This window comes from Saccoglossus kowalevskii, chromosome 21 (genome assembly GCF_978046115.1).
Source record: "Saccoglossus kowalevskii chromosome 21, keSacKowa6.1, whole genome shotgun sequence".
Lineage (NCBI taxonomy): Eukaryota > Metazoa > Hemichordata > Enteropneusta > Harrimaniidae > Saccoglossus > Saccoglossus kowalevskii.
This window is the reverse complement of record NC_140661.1, coordinates 24,149,052-24,172,601: the sequence shown is the minus strand read 5'-3', so window position 1 is coordinate 24,172,601 and position 23,550 is coordinate 24,149,052. Positions and strand designations below refer to the sequence as shown.

The following is a 23,550-nucleotide window of genomic DNA, read 5'->3' as shown; positions in this document are numbered from 1 at the left end:
TGGCGCTATACTAAATTAATAGAGTGTCATAACACTGTATTTGGCGGCAATAGTAATATTGGTCTAAATCTAAATGAAGTAATTGTATTGTATCTGTATATAATTATGCTATGTAACAGATTAATATTCAGACTTTTTCATCTTTCCTAATTTCATCACTATTCTTTTTTCACCACTCACAACCAGCCACCCCAAAATTATTGTTTTGTCTCCATCTTCCTCCTTCCCTCATTCATCCTCCCCTTCCATCTATCATCCCCTCTATGTAAATAATATTCGCCTTTTTTATCAATTTACTAGTTCATTTCGCCAATTAAATCTGTTCTGGGAGGTCCTACATCACTCTTTGTTCATACTGTAACTGTAGTTGTTGATTTAAACTTGAAGGACCATGTTAAAAGTCTACAGATAATTGTTCTGGCGCATCAACAAATACTTACCTTTAGTAACCAGAATATTTTGTAATAACTTTTATTTTTCCTTATTTTTCCACTTGTGTCTCTGTTTGAGGGAACTTCAGTTGATATGAGTGGACGTTTAGGTTTAAAGCGACAATAGCTGTAACTACATTAGTCTTTTCCCTCCAATTTTCATTTTTTGTGAAACATTTCATTTGTCATTATTGTAATAGCCATCGCCGAAATTCGAAGACTGAAAACATGGCCATATACTATATACCAACGTAATAGAATAAATTACTGCGGAGTTGCGTCCGGGTCTCCAGAGGGCGTCATCTATTGAAAACCAGTTTTGTCAAGCGAACCTCTGGTCCTACAGTACAAGATGACAACTTTATCAGAGACCCTGGGCGAAATGTCAAATACATGGCTATCTTGAGGGACTACGCCTTTCTCTGATGGCATCTCACTGTCGATTTTCTTCTAATAATAGCATGTGTTGTGTATCACAATTTGTTAAGGTTCCCTTCACGTGACCAATTTCAATGACTACTCACATGACATTAGCCTTGTGGTTATAGCTAAACAAAGAAATTCCGAAATCATAGGAATTGGCGCTTTAATGTTGTGATGTAAATAGTATGCACAGTACTACAGAGCTCTTTAAAAACTAAATTGAATACTACTCACAGACCTATTTAAATTTTGAATTAATAAATAAATAAATATTTAAACGATAAAGCTCCTTCATATTTGAGAAATATGTTTACATTTGTTAAAAAGGCTCATAATATAAATACCAAATCAGAACACACAAAATTGTATTGCAAAAACAGCTGATGTTCTCTAATATTTATTTGGTCCGAGATGAATGCAACTGATTTTCTGCATCCACCTTCTGGCGAAACTAGTTATATACTACAAACGTATACGTGTGTTTGTATATCATAGCTTTACACTAGATTCCTCCTTACTGTATTGCTTAGCAAACACACAATGGAATGGAATGTTTTAAGCAGACTTTAGTCACAAATGCTTTATGTTTAAGTACTTTTTCAAAGAGCAATTTGCTACGAAGTCAGTATAATCCACATATTGATCTTGATCACTTCAGTGTTCGACATAATATTACGCAGAAAATAAAAAATGTAATGAATCAAATGCAATGTATTTCCATTAAGTTAAAACGAATTGAGATAAAATATCTGAGGACTACACTAAATTTTAATAGGTGTTTTCCGTTCACTACAAGATGTCGCGTAGTACGTGAAAGACGTCTGCCGCAAAAAACCCTTTTTATAGTTCAATGTCCAGATGTCTATCTTTCAGAGAAGAATATGAAGTTGGGATTCCCCTACTACTTAACAATTAACCATCATCACCCCAAAGAAATTTTCTCGTTTATCGAATTTACCACAATGTTTTTGACGGCATTCATTATAAATCTTGATATGAAAATATGATTTCGAAATAACGTACGTCATCGACATTCATAATGCGAGAATTCGTTGCTTTAATCTTATGGATGGTTGACACGTTGTCTGGTTCTTCACCCCTATGTATTTAATAATATTTTTAAAGTTATTTGCAAACAAAGAGAAGGAAAACAAATAATGTGTGAGATAAAAATGAACTACTTTTATGTTTTAACTTCATAGTCATATAATTGTCAAAATTGTAAAGCAGTCTAGCACGAAATGAAAGACATGTCAGAATATGCGTTCTATAACTACATCTTCTACTTACGAAATATTGTTTTCTAAAGATTGCTAAATCATTGAGTATTACGCGGTGCCAGCACGCTGATTACTATTTGCTACTATTGCGTGTGACTTCTTAACTTGTCCTTAATTGAGTAAAGTGATTCTATTAAACTTATTAACAAACACCTGAATAGACAGCAAGGACGTAGAAAATACAATTTGTAATACACAATACACACACGTAGAAAATACAATTTGTAATACACAATTTTACAATTGTGTGTACGACTGCAATGAAATTGTATGGGGTAATACTGCAGAATATGTACGAGGGGTGATCAATAAGTTCTCGGCCTTCCTCATAAAAGAAGGAGGAATTTTCTTACACTATTTTTCAACAAATTCCCATCTAAATTCAATGCACTTTGTTCATCGATGTCCAGTATTCCCATTTCTCGCTGGAGGAAAGTTTCATCTAGATTCTTCAGATACGTACATTGATCAGATAGCATACATGTATCTAAAATGGGTTGCTTGTTGAAAATTGAAGTAAGCGGTTACTGTATTGTATTGTATTGGCAGGAAGAGATCCATTATACGTATAAAACACATCAAAACTGGTTGAAACTAGAAAATTCATGATATCGACATGAAAATCGGAAAGTCCGATCGCCACAGATATGCCGATCAATTTTTGATTTACAGTCCAAAACAACTTGCATGTAGAACAACTTTGTAAGCACATAGAAATATATGGTATTAGAACATTTCAGCATAAAACCTCCGAAATTTCATTTTACATTTTTTGAGGATTACAAACCAAAATATAACTATCTGTCTCACATCACATTCACATCAAATTTAAATTACAATTGCCACACAGTTCTCGAGATATCACAATTTCAAAACTTCAGCCACTTAATTAAACATCAGTCAATTAAAATTTACTAAATACTTATTCTTAAAAAAAATTCTGTCTCTGCGGCCTGACGAACAATTTCATCAAACCTCAACCAACTTCATAGTTCCACAAGAAACTTTTCGCATATTTCCCTAAATGTTTGTTTGAATCTACACTTCGTATCACTGCACATCCCTTCAATGGTAGTTCTAATGGTTTGGGAATTACACCCGAAAACAATTTACAGGAAAACAAATAATAAGAATGGTAATAATAAACAGATAAAAAGGAATAAGATTGTGCGCAGCACATGCATTGTGAATATGATGGTGTCAGCCCAAGCCTAATAATTATTCTTTATTTCGTTGCCTACAAACAGACCTATGAAATACAATGTGCTGAAAAGTAAGCAAAGAAATAGATTTATTCTTTTTTCTAATAAATTTTACATAGTTACTGCATAGTTACTTCATAAATATAAATTTAAAGTAGAGCAATCTCATTGGTTATTGAAAGCTGTTTATCAACTGTTGATGTAACGGCTAAAAACCGATGGTCATTGATTTATGGTCCTGTCAAATGTGTGTATCAAATTTTCATTTATTCCAATGCACAACTTTTATTGAATAGAAATGAACACACATACATCGTCAGATGAAAATACAAACATAAATCAGAGAAATGAGAAAATTATCGATATTATAATTGACGCGATTTCCAGCCTAGCCTTCTAAAACATATTTTACAACATCACAGGCCACATCATAATTTTTTTCTGTTTTTATATTGAGGGTATTTAGGCTGACAATTATCTCACGAATTTACTACTTTCTTTGCCAAACCGTGTTATTAGATTGCATCCCGCAGTGTACGCTCACTTTGAAGTTACCTGTAAATGTCCATTCTTACGTTTTTATAGCATGTATTGATCAAACCGCTAACACATATGAAACATGGCAGTTTGGACTAACATATAAGTACATCTAGACTCTTTCCTCCTGGGGCAAGGTAAATTAAATAAACACGTGGTCGCCGAGGCAATGACGTTCATTCGAGTTCAGTTAGTTAAAAGTTAGAAAAACATTGCCAGGACACACCTGTATTGCCTATCTTGTCATTTGTTTTCAATCGACCGAGGATCACACAATTTGGTGCTCATGAGTGGTTGCTATTTGTCAAAATCAACCAAACACGACCGTTTATCGAAAGTGAAGGCTAGCCCTCTGGTTGTCACTTTCTTCACAATGAAGGTTGGACGACAAACTAATTATTAACATTAGATGTCTTTCATAGTAGGTGGTATATCTACCATATATATTCTTATATGCTGGTCATTCATCGTTATATGCTGGTCATTCACCCTTATATGCTGGACATTCATCATTATATTTTGGTCATTCATCGTTATATGCTGGTCATTCACCATTATATGCTGGTCATTCATCGTTATATGCTGGTTTTACGAATTACAATTACAGCTTAGATGCATACTGATACATATATTTGCTTTTCTTGAATTCGGCGGACGTATCGTATTATTAAAATATTGCTTTCACATCCGTAAATTAGTCACGGTAAAGTCAAATTCTCTTTAGTTGATCCGTGTCCAAGCACGCCTCACATCAATTCACTATTGTTCCACGCAGCGACCACCCCGATAACATGAATGGTTACATCCAAAGATAATAACAGTGCATCACATTTTCTGTAGTAGAATATACAACATTAGATCGCGTCAGTCAGTGTGTTCAAGTATCTTGTGACATCTCATGGCATCCGTGGCGCACTTCAACCACTTATCAACACTTGCCGTTAACTGAGAAAGATTTTCAGTAGAGCAGAAGAATACATCATGGTCGCTAACTGTTTCAGGAAACATTCTTGTGTACAAAATGTATATGCATAGATTCCAAGACTTTTTGTTAAGTCAATGACTGTTGGTTCTTTCAGAAGAATAATCGAATAAATCTGTTTAACATGCCTCGCTTATATTTAAAAAAAACTGTACTACATTACCGATTACGACGAACGACGCACCATGGACTTAAGAGTACCAGTGACAAGGTGAGTTCATTGACAATACTAGTACATTTCACCAATGTAACAGAAACATTTTAACTAGAGAGAGCAGAACGACCATATTAGTAACGCTGGTGCCCATAGGCCAGGACGCTCCGAACGTGTAATAAAGTTTAAATAATATTTATTTTTTTCGATCATGGTTTATTATTTCTTAAGCTTGCTATAAATTATTTGCGATAAAATGTCAACGTTTTGTAGAATGCATTGATACGTAACGACACTCACACTAATTATATAGTAAAACATTTGAAAGCAAATGATGCGTAAAGAACATATTATTACAACACGCGCTATGAAGCATTACACCGAATGTATCAACGTAAAATAAATATAAAATGTTCTTATCTGATAAATATAGCGATTGCTTGGGAAACCCGCCGAATTGCTTCCCGTCTTCCCGACTCTACTCAATGGGGCTTGTAATGATTTGCCTTGACTGCGACAAAAACATCGCTGTAAATATTGTTAGTTACAACACAAACCTTTGCATCAATGTGCACCTACAATCCAATACAATAATGAGCCATTTATGGTTCTGTGCTCTGCCTGCAGAATAACATACACATATACAAAATACTTGACACAAGCATTTGAATTAGCTATGCAATTATCCATATATCGTGGTCTAGTAAGACAACACCAATGGGCAAACTCTTTACTAGTGCACGGCTCGTTAACAACGTGTTTATTCGTGGCTAACGAAGATGTGCAAGGCATTGTATATGTATAAAATATAAATGCAAATTAGACAATCTATTATATTTAGAACCAAAAATCAAGAGACGTCACTTTTATAACGACATACATTTACCAGCAATTCACTGTTAATACGATTGGTAGTTACATATGAAGTAGACTTGAAATTTCAATATGTTGAACAACACAGTGAAACTAACCAACAAGGCAGCGATTTATTACCCAGTCTATTAAAACTATTATACTAGAGACACGGAGAATTAATTTATTAATAGTGGTAAATGAAAAACAGAAACTTGTTTATTATATATTTATAAAGGTAAATACATAAACGTAAATATAGTGTGTTCTTAATATAATATGCTTTATTAGATTTACCAATGCAATGCTAGGCCTTTGTAGTGAAATCTGTTCAGAGTCTATACAACGCAGAGTTTATTCATAGGTAATATTAGAAATCATAGATGCTTGTTTAATTCTGTATTCAGATGCGTGCTCCATATAAGAAAATCCGCTCGTATTGCAAGATTAAACATTGAGTCATCTGGGAGTATATTTCCTATTTGTGTCTAAGCCTGCGAGCCCACATTCAGGTGCATAGTGGAACTATTGGATTTGTAAGGCGACAGCATTTAACATATATATTATTTATGTTACATCAAAAAATATACACGATTTTATACAAAGCGTATCTGATCAAGGAAATTGTGTAATAGCTGTTTTATAAATTTGAATTTTTAAAAGGAATTCATTTTTATCACTAATCATGATCGTATACTAGATCAGTTTTAAAGATAGTATTTTAAAAATATGTGTTTGTAATTTAAAATCTTTTCACTTTTTTTTTACTAAAATATACTCTAATAATGTTGCTTCCGTGCGTCGTACTTTCCAGGAACAAGTCTAACCTAACAGTTCAGTCATCAACAACTATCGCGCACATGCACGAGTCGACGACCACAGCCCTTCAACTGCAACTTCCTGATGTGGCAATCAAATACTTGGGGAGGTTTTAACATACAGTTAACTACTCGTACTTACGAATTACATGTTTCACCTCCAAATTGGCAGTTTTTTTTCAGATTGCTGCAACGTCGGCTATTTAAATTTATGTTTTACGGAACTACAAACGTTGAATTTTAAGATGACTGGGTTCGAATTATTGTTACTTATAAGCCTTCATGCTTACACTCTGGTTTGTTGTGTGGATTATAATGTGTTACTGTCTTACCCAATGACAAATCCTCCAGGAATGTTAAACGGCAAAGAAGGAATCGCCGCAGCCTACATGATCGGTTTCGACGATATCAACGCCGATCCAGATATTTTACCCGGTACCTATCTGACCTACGAAATATTAGAGACGAACTGTCGGATAGCGCCGACTCTAGCGAATATCGTCGATCTAGTCTATCCGGGAAACTACACGGCTCTGATAGGACCTACATGTAACGAAGAGGCTGAACCTATAGCCTCGTTGTCCGCACACTGGGATTTGCCGTATATGTGTGCTGGGTGTACTGATGAAATGTACAGCTGGAAGAACTATTTCGGTTGGCCAACCATGATACGTACGCTAGGTGACTTCAAATCCGTTGGTGATATCGCAGTTGAGGTATTCGAATCTTTTGGCTGGACTATGATAGGGTACATCATGGAAAGTAACGTCCTTTTCCTGGCAGCCGTGGAGGGCATCAATATTACTGCTGAAGAGCACAATTTCACGGTCGGAAGATTTGAATCCTACACCAGGCAATCCAGTGACGAGGAAATGATGGAACTCATGAAAACAGTGTCTTCTTACGCCAGAAGTAAGTCATGTTGAATTATATTGCTTTATTTTATTTTGGTTTTAATACTATAATATATATCCATATCAACCAGATTCGCTACCAAACTTTTAGCAAATATTATGTGCATAAAAAAACATGCACTGTGCGTCATGGTTTCTAAACAGATCACATATAATTCACGAAATGATCAAACAACTGAAACATTTGAGTGTACAGTATGAGTTTACAAATTTACCCTACCTTGGTCAAGCAAACACTCAACCTTATCGCCAATAGTCACGTATATGGCATATTTTTCAGAGTATATGCGACCCAGACGTCGCGAGCAAGTTTAATTTCTATGATCTTCTTTGGCTTCGCCTTTGAAAACATTGCTCTCTTCAGGTCTGTAGAATTATCCACAAAACGATGGTACATCCCAATATGACACATGTATTTGCTCTACGATAAGTGATATCAGGTGATAAACCTGGAAATCGTCATGTGATCAAACTACAATTACGAATCATATGCTAATTGGGCACAACGTCTAAGTGTGTTATTCATTTGCAGTTACTGCCACCGATATCTCAGATAGATAGAAATATTACGCTTTGTAGCGATATTTTTCTATATAGTCGAGCTTTCATTCGAGATAACTATGGGAGTACTATGGGAGTAAATTCACATATTGCTTTGATAGCATCGGTAATGTCGCACAATTTGTTTTTCTTTTTGTATTGTCCGGACACGCATACAATAATGATGTTTAAATATTGTGACGTTTACCGTACAATAACAGTAGTGATATTTAATTGTGAATATTAAGCACAACTGTCATGTGATATAATGAGGTTATTAGGAGAATACCTCAACGTATGTACGAAGACAGTACAGCTGAAGTATCGACTGACGCGCAACGGACTGTCTGAGTGCAAACTTTGAGGTATTCTTGTAATAACTTTATTATTATACATATTTTCCTTCCCAGGATACATCATGGGAATGCCGAAATCCAAAAATTTCAGCAGAAAATCAGCGAACTTTGTGTTGAATCCGGTCAAACCCCGATGGCAGCAATGTTTGTTTTTATTATTAGAGGACGCTTATGCGCGTAATCATTCTATATTTGGAATTCGCATTTCCTAATATGGTAGGATGAAAATACTCCGTAAAATACCGCAAAATTACGGCACGCTGAAACTTATGGCGTTACGGTGGCAGTTGTATAATAATGTGGTTTATAATATGAAATGATGTGGTAGTAATGTAGCACTAGCAGCGGGTATCAATATATAGTAGTTGCATACAAGTGTGCCATTAATAGTATGACGATATTATGCTATTTTCCTTTGCAATCTCACAGTTGTCAAATACAATATAGCGCATATCGTCGTGATATGAAGAAAAACTGTATATTTTATCAACAGAGCATTCCCACTGAACTTTCATATATTTTTGTCTGTGTTCATCGGTTACCCATTTACCACAATAGTATAGCTCTCAATTATCATATAACACTCCTTTACCTAATACTATCTAATGCAATTATCCAAACGCATGAACGCAGAAGTTACGGTCTAGAAAATCCCAAAACAGTCATAAGTATTACTACAGTGTACCAAGATGAATTTCGCCACCGACGTACGCGACTCAAAGAAAGCGTATTTTCTTTGTCAAAATGCCACCACTTTGTTGCGCTCAATGTAAACAGTCATGCACACATTTATATATCTGCCTATCATGCTAAGATTGGTACGTGTGTACGATGGGCACGGACTGTTGAGATTTGAGTCAATAACGTCTTAGTAGGCGATCAATATTTCCCTGGTCGTTTATTGGTTACCGCGTATATGTATCTATCTTTAGATAATACTATAATCAGGTGTCGGGAGTCAATTAAACCCAGCTTTCATTGCTGTTTAATCAATTCACATTTTCTATAAAGCCTTAATTCTGCAGCATATGGCAAGTACGTCCCTTATATTAGGCACGGTAATTATATTGCGATTTCCCGTCGCTTGTAACAGTTGCTGTCAATCTCTCTCTATTTTTTTTTAAATCAGTGCATTGGTATTTTTTGGAGACGTATATCAAATGATATCACTTGAACAATATTCAGTCCGTGACTTTCCGCGGGGTAAGATATAGGCAGCGTTGAAAATTTTAGAATACTATTTTAGAATGTGGACTAACGGTGGATAATCTGTCAGCATATAAATCAATTAAGTTTAGTCTGAAAATGTAACCCATGAGAACATTTATGATAAACGGCACGAATCGTATTATTATATTCAATCAATGATATTCATTTGTAACATTTTATCTATTTTTATCGAGCCTGTGATAAAAAAACTGTAATTATTCTCAAAAGCTAAAAAACCAGTATACATTATATATACATTATGTTAATGCAACTAAATATGATTCATGAAATTGCACTCAGTTATAATCTTTAGTCATGAATGTATCGTCTATACTATCTATAATATAGTGATTCGTTGACGTCATTGTAAACGTGAAATTCACAACACTTAATATGTTGTGTTAGTGTACAATGTGGAAAATAATTGGTATTTGCGTCGTTTATAATGAGCAAATGGCAATTTATTCAGTCCTATAATAAATACAAAGTTTTTTGCAATTGTTGCTGAAGTAGTATACACGCGACACAGACAATTGATTAAATTGTGCTTCTACTTTATTCCACTTATGTAGCACGCCATTCAACTCGATTCAATGTAATATGTAACGTAGTTATATCGGCAAAAACAACAAACAAACGCTTAATGAATTCAAACACACGGAATGGTTTACTAACAATGACCTTATATGCTCTTTAAAACTTGAACTAGACACCAAGATCATTAACGGTGAAAACGCCCAATGAATGAAGGGAGGACTTGACATACCATGAGTATGTTGGAGAACTTTACTTGTAATTGGTGAATATAATAATTTTGAATGTGTGAGCATTTAATCTCAATCGCCCAAATATCACACACTTTACACAGTGTATTGAAATTAGAGTTTACACAAGAACGCGAAAACCATATCAATCAGGCCATATATCCGAAATAGGATTCTAAATCAGACCATGCACAATGACGAAATAGTATATTATATTCGAAAGATATATATGAATCTAACTGTAATGCATGGAAGGATGTCAAGATTTTTAAAAAGACATTCTGCTTCAAATGTGACACCGAGCCATATCTCATTCAATTAAATGGTGTATATGAAAACAACCCGAGGTGTTGACGACATCGGAAATCATCATGTAACAGCGTTAGAATATTTAATTTAAAGCTTATTATATCTTCAATTGTTATTGTAATACACATGGTAAAAAATGTGTCTGGTTTGTTTTGGGTTTCATGAACCCCCGAAAGGTCTTTCTCGATTCTTCATGCAATAATTATTGTGTACATATATGAAATGATTCTTGTCAATTGAATTAGCATTCAACCAATTATAATAATAAGAAATTAAAAACATACACATGAACGAAGATATTCAAATATTGACAGATAGTTTATCGATGCCATATTGAGCGTTTAGCGCCAACTTCCTTTGTACTTTGAGAGTTTCTTCCGTAAGTCACATAATTCGATTGTGGATAACAACATAAATCAAGAACAACAGCTAATATGAAGAGAGTGGGTAATATAACTGGTTAACAGTTAGACTAATTAATACTGAAATACAATTATATAAGTTTAGTTTGATGTATGCAGAGACTTCAATTGTGAATAATTGTACCAGAACAATCAATCAAAACATTCTGTGCTAAACAAAATTTAGAATTGTCTATCCGCGATTGTAACTCGCTTTGTATTTTTTTCACGTATACAAGTTAACCTTAATACAATTCATTGGTATGAGTACTTAATTTAGACAATCTTAGTCAATGTCACGCAAATAACACCACGGTCAGCAAAGTGACGTCGCTATTCTACTAAACATTCAAAATTAACGCCTCTGTGGTTCGTCAAGAATGGACTTGAATGTTATATGAATTCATTACACTTATTACTACACTTATTGAATACTTAGTTGATACTCGTTGTTTTCTCATTAATAGCTATGTATAAATGAAATAAAATTAGTCACTATATGTATGTAGAAATAACGATCTGATTGTCTTCACAATACACACATAACAAAAGTTGTTGTTCGGTTTCACACAGTGAAATTCGACATAAAATGAGTGATACAAATTAGAACACGCCTGCACAACAATTGTTTAAAAGGTGATAGACCTATGTTTCCTCAAACTCTGGTAAATTTATAGAATATACTCAGATTTGGGTGCTCAGATATTCGCAAAAATAAATAATTTACAGACGCACCTCTTAGACATGGCGTGTGTGATTATATTTCAATTGAATCAGACGTAAAGAGTGAGACTTTAATACTCGTCACCGGGATGTAAATCTAACGCGAATCCGTTCAGGAATCAAGTAAATGACGTGGAAATCCTACCAGCGTGTATTATTTGCTTCAGTAATTGCTTTAAACATCAGTCTTGTTTCAATAGTTTCAATCATTACATAGTACTGGAGATGCATTTGTGATGAAATATTAACTTGATTACGTTGTTGACTTGATGAGATACTTTTCGATGGGATGCCTTTAGAATATAAATGATTTGTTCTATTCCTCCGCTTCTTGGGACGCATTCGTACGTTTTCATTATTCTTGGGAAACCATTCTCGTCTTGCTTTCAGTTGAAACGTAAGCTGCTAAAGTACCCTGCAGTGGTGATTCTGTATGCATATGTATGCCGAACACACCGCGTTAAGTGCGTGTTCTTCTTACTCAACATACATTATGTGTGTGAACTCCCGGATTCGGTGATGTGATTTCTTTGAAACGTTTTCATTGTGGTGCCTTGACGGTGACGCGTGAATGGAAAAGTCGATGTACAGGTGTATCTCATCCCAATTTTAAAGACTACATAAATTGTATGTGATCTCGCTATTGTACACATCAACATCATACCTGCCTAATCATGTATGCATTTACACCATATTTTCAATTCAATGAGCAAACTGCAGCATAAACTAAACATGAAGAGAAAAAAGACAAGAGAGTATTGACTAAAGAGTGATGTGTGTTTTCGCTATATATTCAATACAAGTCAGAACATATGAAAGGTTTTCTGTTCATGTACGCTATATAGTATTGCGTATCAGCTTTGATTTATACCCACTTTCTGGAGTGCACACTGATATTAAAATGAACAACGCTCATAAAGTGTCAGTTCACCCCGATCACACAATGCCGCAACAACCGTACTAAGAAGTAATTAGGTTGTAAATTAAAATGAGCGCCGACAACGTGTGATATTTGAGGTCTTACAATACTGTTCATGTTCAGACCGGAAATGGTGGAATGGGAATTGCCTTCTGTTAAAATTTGAATCTATTTACGACGGAGAGTAAAGTTATTATCGGAAATTAGACACCGTTGCTTTTTTAAGAAAAAGAAATTAACTTTCTTCAATTGCACACCAAATCAAATATATTATCATATAAGTATCGATATCTTTCAGACCTTGACGTTAATTTTATTAGCACAACACACTTGCATAGCACGACAAAAACACCATCTACAAATCAGCATATATGGTGAGTAAATATGTTTATAAAAACGGAGTTAGGTAGGGGAATTTAGATTTGTGGATGTATAAATCTCTCCACGTTTAGTAGAATCGATCTAGCATGGCTCGGTATTTCCCGTCTACATGTTTGTGTGCTCTTGTTAATCGATTCTGGAATATTTTAAGAGGCAAATGAAACGAATTGATCCGCTTAATTTAGAAACTTACGTGTTTTGAAAGTGAGATCATGAAATAAGTTAAACATCCTGTTTGCCGGCATGGCACTGTTAAATAAAATAAACATTGAGTCAAACCACGCTGCGACTGTCAGTGCCCACAGGAATATACAGTTACACAATCTACAGACATATTAAATAATGCATTATCTGAAGAAGTATTCTTCGCATATAATAACAAAGCGTTTGTGCTTGCATGAGACTTCCCACAACCTAAATTCTGAACTCTAAATCGTACACAAGCTCTCAATGTTACAATTCTAGTCGAAAATAATATAATTCGAGATGAAACCGCCATGTCTGTCTATGAATACTTATAGCGTAATAACACACGCTGCCATTTTAAACACAATTATTTAATATCGCTCGCAATGTTTGTTTGATTACGTATCTAATTTTCTTACCACCGTTATTGTCATTACTCCTTGTTTGCTTGGACCAACCAGATTATCGAGAATTTCAATACACATCATAGAGATATGAAAAGATATTACACTTATTTTTTTTAAATTTATTCCATGATATATGCAATGAAATTAATATTACAGAACATGATGACGTCATTGATTGTACATTCGGGATGTAATTTTGCGTGACGCATTTGCAATCCACCACTATTTCTCGTTGAATTTGTTCAAACGCAGTATGAGTGTACACCTATATCTGAAAGTACCATGTATTACATCTTTGATTTCGCTTTTATGACAAAGTCGCGGGAAATCACGTCACTGCTACGAGCGACTTGGCTAAAATTAACGAGAATTTTAAATATTTATGATCTTGTCTTGTGATGATCTGCAAGTTGTACCAATCCCCACGCAACGCACACGCAGGTTTAGAGTGTTAATCCGAAAGCACATCGGGATGCAAATATACAGTCATTAGTTTGATCGCTAGACTGAGTGAGATTATGAGAGCGTAAATCGAATAAATATAAGCTGATACCCGTGTGATGTGGTTGATGTATTAAGTACATTCAATATGTAAAAAAAAATATTGAGAACTCCTTTCTGATACACATTGCACAATTGATATTAACTTTCTTGTCCCTAACATGTGGCAGTATGCATTTTAAAGCAGTGTTTGATTCGGGATTCAGATAATCGAAAATAAATTACTATTATATTACACAAGAAATAAATTGACAACGGTTTTTTGGTTTGTCAATATTGACGGTAATCTCACTCACTCAAAATAAGAATTAAAGAGAATACTAATAGGATTATAATTAATTACTCGTGTATTAGAAATTTAGGTTCTTCCGCCTCGTTAAACCATGTATTGAGGTAGTTTCCCACAGTTCTGATTCTGATTTTAAATTGCGTCCCATACACACGCTCGACCAAGCATGCCATTCCTGTGTAACACTTATTGCATGTTCTGCGTTCACATTAATGTCTGTGACTGTGATTTTAATCACACTGTTTGGCTTCTCCGTGGCGTTAATTAGAGAATCGCTGTTGTAGAAGAATCATCAGTTGTTCGTATTTATGACACCGAGTAAATATCTGTCGTGTTTATATAGATTAAGACCGTCAAGGTATGCTGGCAATGTCTATATCACAGTGAGTGAAACAGACATCTAAAATTTTCTTTGATTTCCGACTTCATTTGATTTCACTTCTCTATACCCATCATGCGCACAATTGTGATGTAATCTTGTTATGTGTAACGAAATATCACACACAAAGACAGTGACAGATCTAGTTATCTAAAAAATCACGAAATGTATGCATCGTCAACAACGGACGTGAGAAAACAGACAACCGGGGTCTTATCGGTGCGTCTGATCGGTGCGAGATAATAGCTGTCCGCTATTCGCACAACAACAATTAATTGGAGTGCTATATTTGAACAATTCAGTTTGAGTGTTCCTGTGAAAAATAGCTTCCTGAGTAAATTGCATATTTTGGGGATTGAATAATTAATCTTTCAATAGACTTTGTCTTAGATTATTTCGTGGCAATGAATCATCGCATTGCGTTCCTAGTATCCAAATCAAGTATATACGACCGTGATAATACAAAAAATCAACGAAATTTAAATATTGAAATACTTTCAGTTGTGATGCATTGCCATGGTGAATGTGAATTTGGTGAATTTAGGTACGTTATAACGTAACTTTAAATTTAAAACGCGGACACAACAGACAGAAATTGGTAAAATATTGTTACAGAACTTAGTCAACACACTGTGCCCTTCAATCCACATCTGATCTCGATCATCAGTTATTCACTATAATAAAAATATAGGTAAATGTATTGACGGAATCACACATTATAATTCACTAAACCATGTGTTGCTTTGACCGTTTTAACGTAATTTAGAAGGAATATAATGCATTTTACTTTGGTTTGACATATTATCTTATCTTATCTTTTGACATCAATATATTTTTAACTAGTGGCCTATATTATATATATTAATGATTAAACTACGCACGACCGAGTGTATGATTCTATGCGAGCTGTTGCTGTGTGTATGCGCATGGGTAGTTATTATTCAATATTGTTAGTTAGATAACTATGCATGTTATTAGGAAAAGTATCACCTGCATTCAGACAAGATAATAAGATACATGTGTTAACTCACTTGAATGATTAGATGTTATCGATGCATGGAAATTCAACGCTTCAAAAAAATTACATGCATGCAATGGTGCTCGATGTATAGCCAGAGCTAATTCAGATTTTTCCACACTTGACTGATTTATTGGATTGAATAAAGGAATTCATTAAAAATATATACTATATCAACATTGCGAAATTGATTTTTATGGCCTTTGCAATCAGAATACATTGAATATTGAATAAAGTGTCAATTTCGGTACTATTGTAAATTACAATGTATATTAGAGGCAATCATGCAACAGGAGTCACCATGTTCGAAATTTCTCTTTTTATGAGTCTACTGTAATGGCCATACAGACATGCCAGGGGAATACTAGACTAGAAGAAATCAGTAAATTGTTCTATTAAAATCCATGGCGTAATTAGTAATAAAATGTACACAGACACATAACCTCATCAGGTGACAGTAACGATTGCTAATCGATCTATTTACACCGACTCAAACAAGTGCTCTATAAGTGAAATGCAAATCATCGCATTGCCACTCGTGCTATCACGTAATTCGCAATATGAACAAAGCCCTCGTCGCAAGTGTGTACACGTAATGAAAACCATATACAGAATTAGTATATATTATTTAAATAATGTTTCATTAAAACATACACACAAAAGATCATATTGCATCGTGTTATATGAAGAAATAAAGGAAACGGAAAACAAGAATGAAAATAAATACAAATTTGATCTGATATAACATGTAATTAGATTTGCCCAATAGAGCCAACCGTCTAGCTGTTCCCGGTAACGGATGAGCTTTTTTTATTATTTCTAGTTCAATTTTCCTGTTTTTTTTGTTAGATGCGCCTCTGACCCTTCATGTGTATAGATAATTTTGAAGCGTAAAATAAAATGATTTTGTAATATATTTCCAGGTTCATGTAGACCAATGATAACGGCTTTGACATTGCAAACATTATTAACTATAAATATACAGTCATTTTACAAACTGTCTCCACAGTCTCTATACAACAATACAATTGACAAAACAGTGGGAGAGAATTGGTTACTTTCCATTTGTACAGTTTTATATTAGCTGTTAGATCACTAAGTAAAATTTTGTATTGAAATGCTCTAAGATCTGTGGAGATTTTTGTCTTGAAAGCTAGTTTGACAATTACATTACAGACATTTCCCATATAATTATTGAAGGTCTTTGAGAAAGAACAGTTGGCATTTTCAATAGTGTTTTCACACAAGGTTTTTACACGATTAGTGTATATGTATTGTTACAGTAAATTAATGATTACTAGGTTATAATTATAGGTTATTGACCCCTAACCTGAATACGTATTAGCCCACATTTATATCGTGATGTATATGAGATGTTTACCCTCCGTTACGTTGTTTGATTGGTGAAATATTAATCAGAGAAATTTAACACAAATCATTTCATTGTGTGCGTCAAATCGAGGCTCATGATTTCATAATACGTACCCATTGTAATTTATGCATACAAACTAGGTACTTATTTGCATGGTTGCAATATTAATTACATTGCTACTTTGATTGTAGTTAGTTACAAGTAGTTATACTCACCTGGATCAGAACTGAATCGTACATTGACATATCAAATGTTCACATACATTATATATAACACGAGGAATTAAATAATCACGCTGTGAATCGTTGACAGCATCCACAGTTCATGTCGTAGTGATTTTCGAGGAAAGTGCTAGGTTTGGACACTATTACTGTATCATTGCCACTGCGTCATAAAATAGAATCAGTGTTGTGCTGATTATGGATATATTACTTCGTGGGTCAAGAAATAAATCATTGAGTTCTAAGACTGCAAACAAATCTACTATTGTACGGCAATATTATTTCACCTTTGTTTGTATTCCATCTTGATAGAAAGGTGGTCATGTATTTTAAAACTGGGTTAGTCATACATTACTTGGTGTATTGCAGAATGTCTACAGCAGAAGACAAGCGACTAGCTTAATACTAAATTTAGTGCATGGAAAAAAGTATGTAGTACTGGGTTAAATTACAAGCTTTTGTTCAATTGAGATATCAATGTGTGATTAAAGCAAATACGCCATCTTAGACTAAATATTCAACGAAGTATTGACATGTCATATAACATGAACCAAACAGAAGGTATGGGTCAATATCATCAGGTCTGATACTTGTCGAGGAAAGCCTTTATAATCTGACTGACAAATTACGCAGAATCAGATGATTAAATGACTTTCTTGTGATTGAATGCAAAATACTATGCAATCCAACTAATTACTTTAGCTACATAGTATGCTGGTTATGAATACAAAACCAGATGTGTAGATAAACTAACTCGTCTTCACCAATGGGTTGTATCTACCTAGACAATGCGTTCGAAAATTATAATCCGAATTATCTGCTGTGTAATGTGCTGACTAGGATTACGTTAATATAGTCCACAAATTGATGATGATATCTAGCTATATTTCAAGGTTCGATGTGTATGCTTTGATGTCAAATGTTATAACCAGGGGATTTCATTTGATTTTGATGCTAAACATCTGAAAATAGAAACATATATACTCATTTACATTATGTAGTGCCATTGACAATATTGTTTTAATATCGGACAAATCTTCCAAAATATTTAAATGTCAACCAGGATCTAAGTTACTGTTTAGATTTTACAGCTTTTTGCACACTATAACCTATTTAGATGCATATTTCATGTTGCAGCACGTGGGCTTTCGAAACCGGATCTTAAAGTGTTAGCTCATGAACTATTTATAATAATACACAGATGTTCGTGATCAGAACACATAGCAATATGAAAAACTGTTTTATTCAGACATTGCCATCAATAATGCATATCATGTAAATACTAGGTGTGTTAGAAACCAATGAATGGATATAATGCTGTAGGGATTTTGGTTTAGGTATATAAATATGTATTAGATTGTTAATCTAGAAATGGATAAATATCTAGGACTCGAAAACGATTTCCAATAATCTTGAACGGTTAGGATGAGTCAGAAATAACATATTACAAGCTCAAAATAAAACAAGAATTGATTACACTAATTAAATAGTCATAGTCAACAACTAAATTCACGTAGTTCTCTACAAATCGCTGTTGTGTCACAATCATGAATTACTCAATACTTAAAAACCGATTGTCGACAAAAGTTGTGCAGTATAGACTGGAGTCTTCCTATGAGCCACATTTAACACATATACCTGAATTATTAACCGCGGTGACAGATATTCGGTGTTTATTGTTTAAAACTATGACTGAAAAACAGGTTCATGTTGTTTAACGCGAAAGACAAAGCAATGTGTACACAGTTTGCAACTTATTTGTTTATAAGGCATTTTTGTAATTCAAACAAATCCCTGGGATTGGGTGGTTTTCCTTTAACAATTCTATTCTTATAGGTATGTTTGAATAAGCACCATGAATGTAGTTAGCAATTGCTGTGTCACCTTGTAAATGTGTTATCCTAGAGTTTTGACCTTCCCATATTGTAAAATGTGGTATAAATTAACAGCAAAACAATTGCCTTTACATGAGTAGTCGAGTAGTAAATACGTTGACAATCAATGAATATCATTCAGTGATAGAGACGATTAAAAAATGAATACCACAATTTCCATCTTAATTCACCAAATGTGGAAATGGAATGAGTTATAAACATGCCACTTGCGCTGCAATCCCGCTCAATTAAAATGCGAAGTGCGTAGTTGTATACCACTGTTAGATATCAACAGATTTACGATGGTATACTGACCATAACTACGAGAAATACATATTGGTACAGAACGTGTGAAATTTAACATAAGTACTACAATTCTTAAATTTCCTAAGTAAGGTATATACACATATTTTGTTTGACACTTAATAACAAGATCATCATAGGAAAAAAAACAGCTAAAATCCCAAGTCAGTATGAGAAGTGACTACAGTCAGTAAGTAAACTGCTGATAAATTGGCAATTTTAAGAGGGTGATAAATAATATCATTATCAAAGACATACGCCTCGCACATTTTACTAGTGATCATAAACCTTGAATAGAAGAACTCATAATCAACATATAATCTGCATACGTACTGTGATTCATTGCTAAACAGTCTATGTTGCATCCTATCCCACATAACTTTAACTGAGTATTAAGCTGGTATATAAACATTAAAAAGTGATGGAGATGAAACGCTTCTCTTCCATACATCATTGTTAACCCTAAAATTAGTGGACAGAGTGCCATACAATTGAAAAATGCATTCTGTGTTTATTTTGCAGTCACAAGCACAATTTTTACATGCCATGGCAGCAATGCAAATTGCGATTTGACTCAGAAATTGGTCAGTGATATTATTGAATTTGCATATATTTTACTTTACTCCAATTGACACTTTATGATTCACGTTTACCAATTTCATAGCTCGAACCCTCTGTCACACGCAACGTAATATTACCGTAATTGGTATAGTACAGGTGTGATGGTTCAAATACCAAAATGGCAACAGTAACATAAAGACTTCCCTGGCGGCGATGATAACATGCGAACACGAAGTCAACAGATGAGGTTTCAACTGGTACTGGTATTATTATACTCTGCAAACATCAAGTACAATAACTCGGTAAAACTCCAAACCTCCAATAACTAGATACTTAAACTCCAACACAATTCAACGAGATCTCCGATCTGATCTCAGTGCTGAACAACTCCCCTATATATACCCACAGTCTATAAATAGACCATTACATCAGCATACATAATGAGTCTGGAACTTACTACAAATTTCTAGAATGTTCCATTACCTATTCAACCAGTTTCTAAAAATTCCACCCAGACACAGTACGGTTCTAGAACATTCTCAGTCACACGGAAGTGGTAAACAAGTCGTATGCGACATGCCTCCCCTCTCAAGAATATTATAACATATAATATTACATGACTAGCAACGACGTCAATAATACGAATACGATAACAATTTCAAATAAAACAACAATACAATATATCAAATCGAACTGAGTACATAAATTCGAAAATCACATACAGTAGAATATAATAAAATATGAAATACAGTCATAAACGAATAACATTCTACTATACTGTTCAAAAGTTCTTCAGTCCAGGAATATCCTCAACACGATGATTATATCCTTGCAGAGTCATCGCCCATCTCATCACTCGGTCATTTGCAAACATGGCTTTATCCATGGTCGACATCAGTAACGCGGGATGGACATTGTGCTGCTCGATGACCAACACCCTGACATACAAAACACCGGATACTACTGCCCTGTCCCACATCAGTATTACCAATGGCAGTGTCATTATCGTTACGCCTCACCTTGTTCTTCGTGGATAACTGTCGATCATGTGCCACTAGGTACTGCTTTGCTATTACCGCCAACTCATCTACATCTTTGGGTGCTCTTTCTTTAAGATGAACTGCAAGATCTTTTGTACAGGCACCAATAAACTGCTCCTTCACCATCAAGTCGGTAACACCATCATATGTTGCTGCAGTGCCTGACAACTCAACCCATTTAGCAAAATAATTCTTAAGCCGCACAATTAACTGGTCAGGACTCTCAGAACTTTCAGGTTTAATTTCACGGAAACGCTTCCTGTACGCATCCTCTGTGAAATCGTATCTTGTCAACAGCGCCACCTTCACACGATCATAGTCAACTGCATCAGTGTCGGACATTCTAGAATATACTTCCAGTGCTCTACCAGTCAACAGCGCACTCAATTTTATGGCCCATCCATCTCTATGCCAACTCGCATTCGTTGCAAACCTCTCAAACCGCAATAAATAACTATCAAGTTCGTCCTTACCATCAACAAATGCAGGCAACTTTGGTGACTGTGCATCACTGACCACATTTCGTTGACCGCCAAAATCAGCCTGTTGGAACCCCGGCATTGCTGCTTGCAGCTCTAATTTCCTTAACTCAAATTCTCTTTCCTTCTCTTCCGCTTCCAATCGTAACTTCTTCCTTCTTTCCTCAATCTCCATTTCCTTTTCCCGCTGTTCTGCTTTCATTCGCAATTTCTCTCTTTCACCTGCTTCCGCTTCTAGCCGTAATTTTTCCCTTCTTTCCTCAATCTCCATTTTCCTCACCTCTGCTTCCCTTTCCTTTTCCCGCTGTTCTGCTTCCGCTTCCAGCCGTAACTTTTCCTTTCTCTCCTCCCTCGCCGCTTGTCTCTCAGCATGCTGAAAACTCAGTTGCTCCAAAATAAATTTCCTTTTGTCTTCTCCAGTCATTCCCAGTTCATCCGCCCACTCCATCAACTCTTGTTTTGACATATCTATTATCCCGCTGGCCATGTTGTCTTCCATGTCTTCACTGTTCCCGGACGAGCCCCCAGTTGTCACACGCAACGTAATATTACCGTAATTGGTATAGTACAGGTGTGATGGTTCAAATACCAAAATGGCAACAGTAACATAAAGACTTCCCTGGCGGCGATGATAACATACGAACACGGAGTCAACAGATGAGGTTTCAACTGGTACTGGTATTATTATACTCTGCAAACATCAAGTACAATAACTCGGTAAAACTCCAAACCTCCAATAACTAGATACTTAAACTCCAACACAATTCAACGAGATCTCCGATCTGATCTCAGTGCTGAACAACTCCCCTATATATACCCACAGTCTATAAATAGACCATTACATCAGCGTACATAATGAGTCTGGAACTTACTACAAATTTCTAGAATGTTCCATTACCTATTCAACCAGTTTCTAAAAATTCCACCCAGACACAGTACGGTTCTAGAACATTCTCAGTCACACGGAAGTGGTAAACAAGTCGTATGCGACACCCTCTATGAATGGCAATTTGTTCACACAAGCAATAAAGGTTACAGGAAAGTGATCAGACTTCTATCCATATAATGCTAGTTAAGACCAAGAATCATATTATCGTCATAATGTTTGAAACGATTCATGTCCGATTTTCTCCACATAATAACAACTCCACCATATGGCCTACCGAATCTAATAGTACGGTCGGCAAGCATAGGTAAAATATCCGATGCGTGGAATTATGCGTGAATATTTGAAAGTAACGTTAACTCGGAGCGACAAAGCCAATGTTCCTGCTACATGAAAATGTCGTAAGTTTTACACAGTCTTTTGATGGCGTTCATAGATGTCTTGATGCCATGATAGTTATAAGATGCAATGCGAAGATCCATCATTGCTTTGACTGGTCAGGTTAGTATAATAATTCACCAAAATACTCATTTGTTGTTTTAATAACAAATGATGTATACGTGTCAAATTATGATTTCAATTGACCGCATATGATATTAAAGTCAACTTTATTTTTGACATAATTCTCTGGCTGTAGTTGACTTGTAAATACGCGCCCGGGAGGACGAATATCCCATAACAGTTTCTAACAGGGAGTCATTTTCATTCCGATATGCACAAATCACAGGCTTCTGTCTACGACGCCGACGATTCGTTACCATGACACTGTCACTGGCTACGGAATTACGAGTGTGTCTGTGACTTGATCGTAGATTACCTAACGCCTGGACGTTGCCACC

The 23,550-nt window shown here is 35.1% G+C and overlaps 1 protein-coding gene across 1 annotated transcript; it reads left to right on the top strand.

The window, feature by feature from the left end:
- Nucleotides 1–6,924: 6,924 nt before the first annotated feature.
- Nucleotides 6,925–8,154, top strand: LOC144363602 (guanylate cyclase 2G-like). The gene is made up of 2 exons (XM_078014230.2): nt 6,925–7,591; nt 8,126–8,154. Exons 1-2 carry the CDS (start codon nt 6,925–6,927, stop codon nt 8,152–8,154), a joined length of 696 nt encoding a protein of 231 aa, XP_077870356.2.
- Nucleotides 8,155–23,550: the final 15,396 nt, after the last annotated feature.

Bases quoted from the DNA above. Each gene is read 5' to 3' on its own strand.
- LOC144363602 (XM_078014230.2), top strand. From the start codon at position 6,925: ATGACTGGGTTCGAATTATTGTTACTTATAAGCCTTCATGCTTACACT. The intron at 7,592-8,125 runs GTAAGTCATGTT...ATTCATTTGCAG, and splicing joins AGTGTCTTCTTACGCCAGAA to TTACTGCCACCGATATCTCA.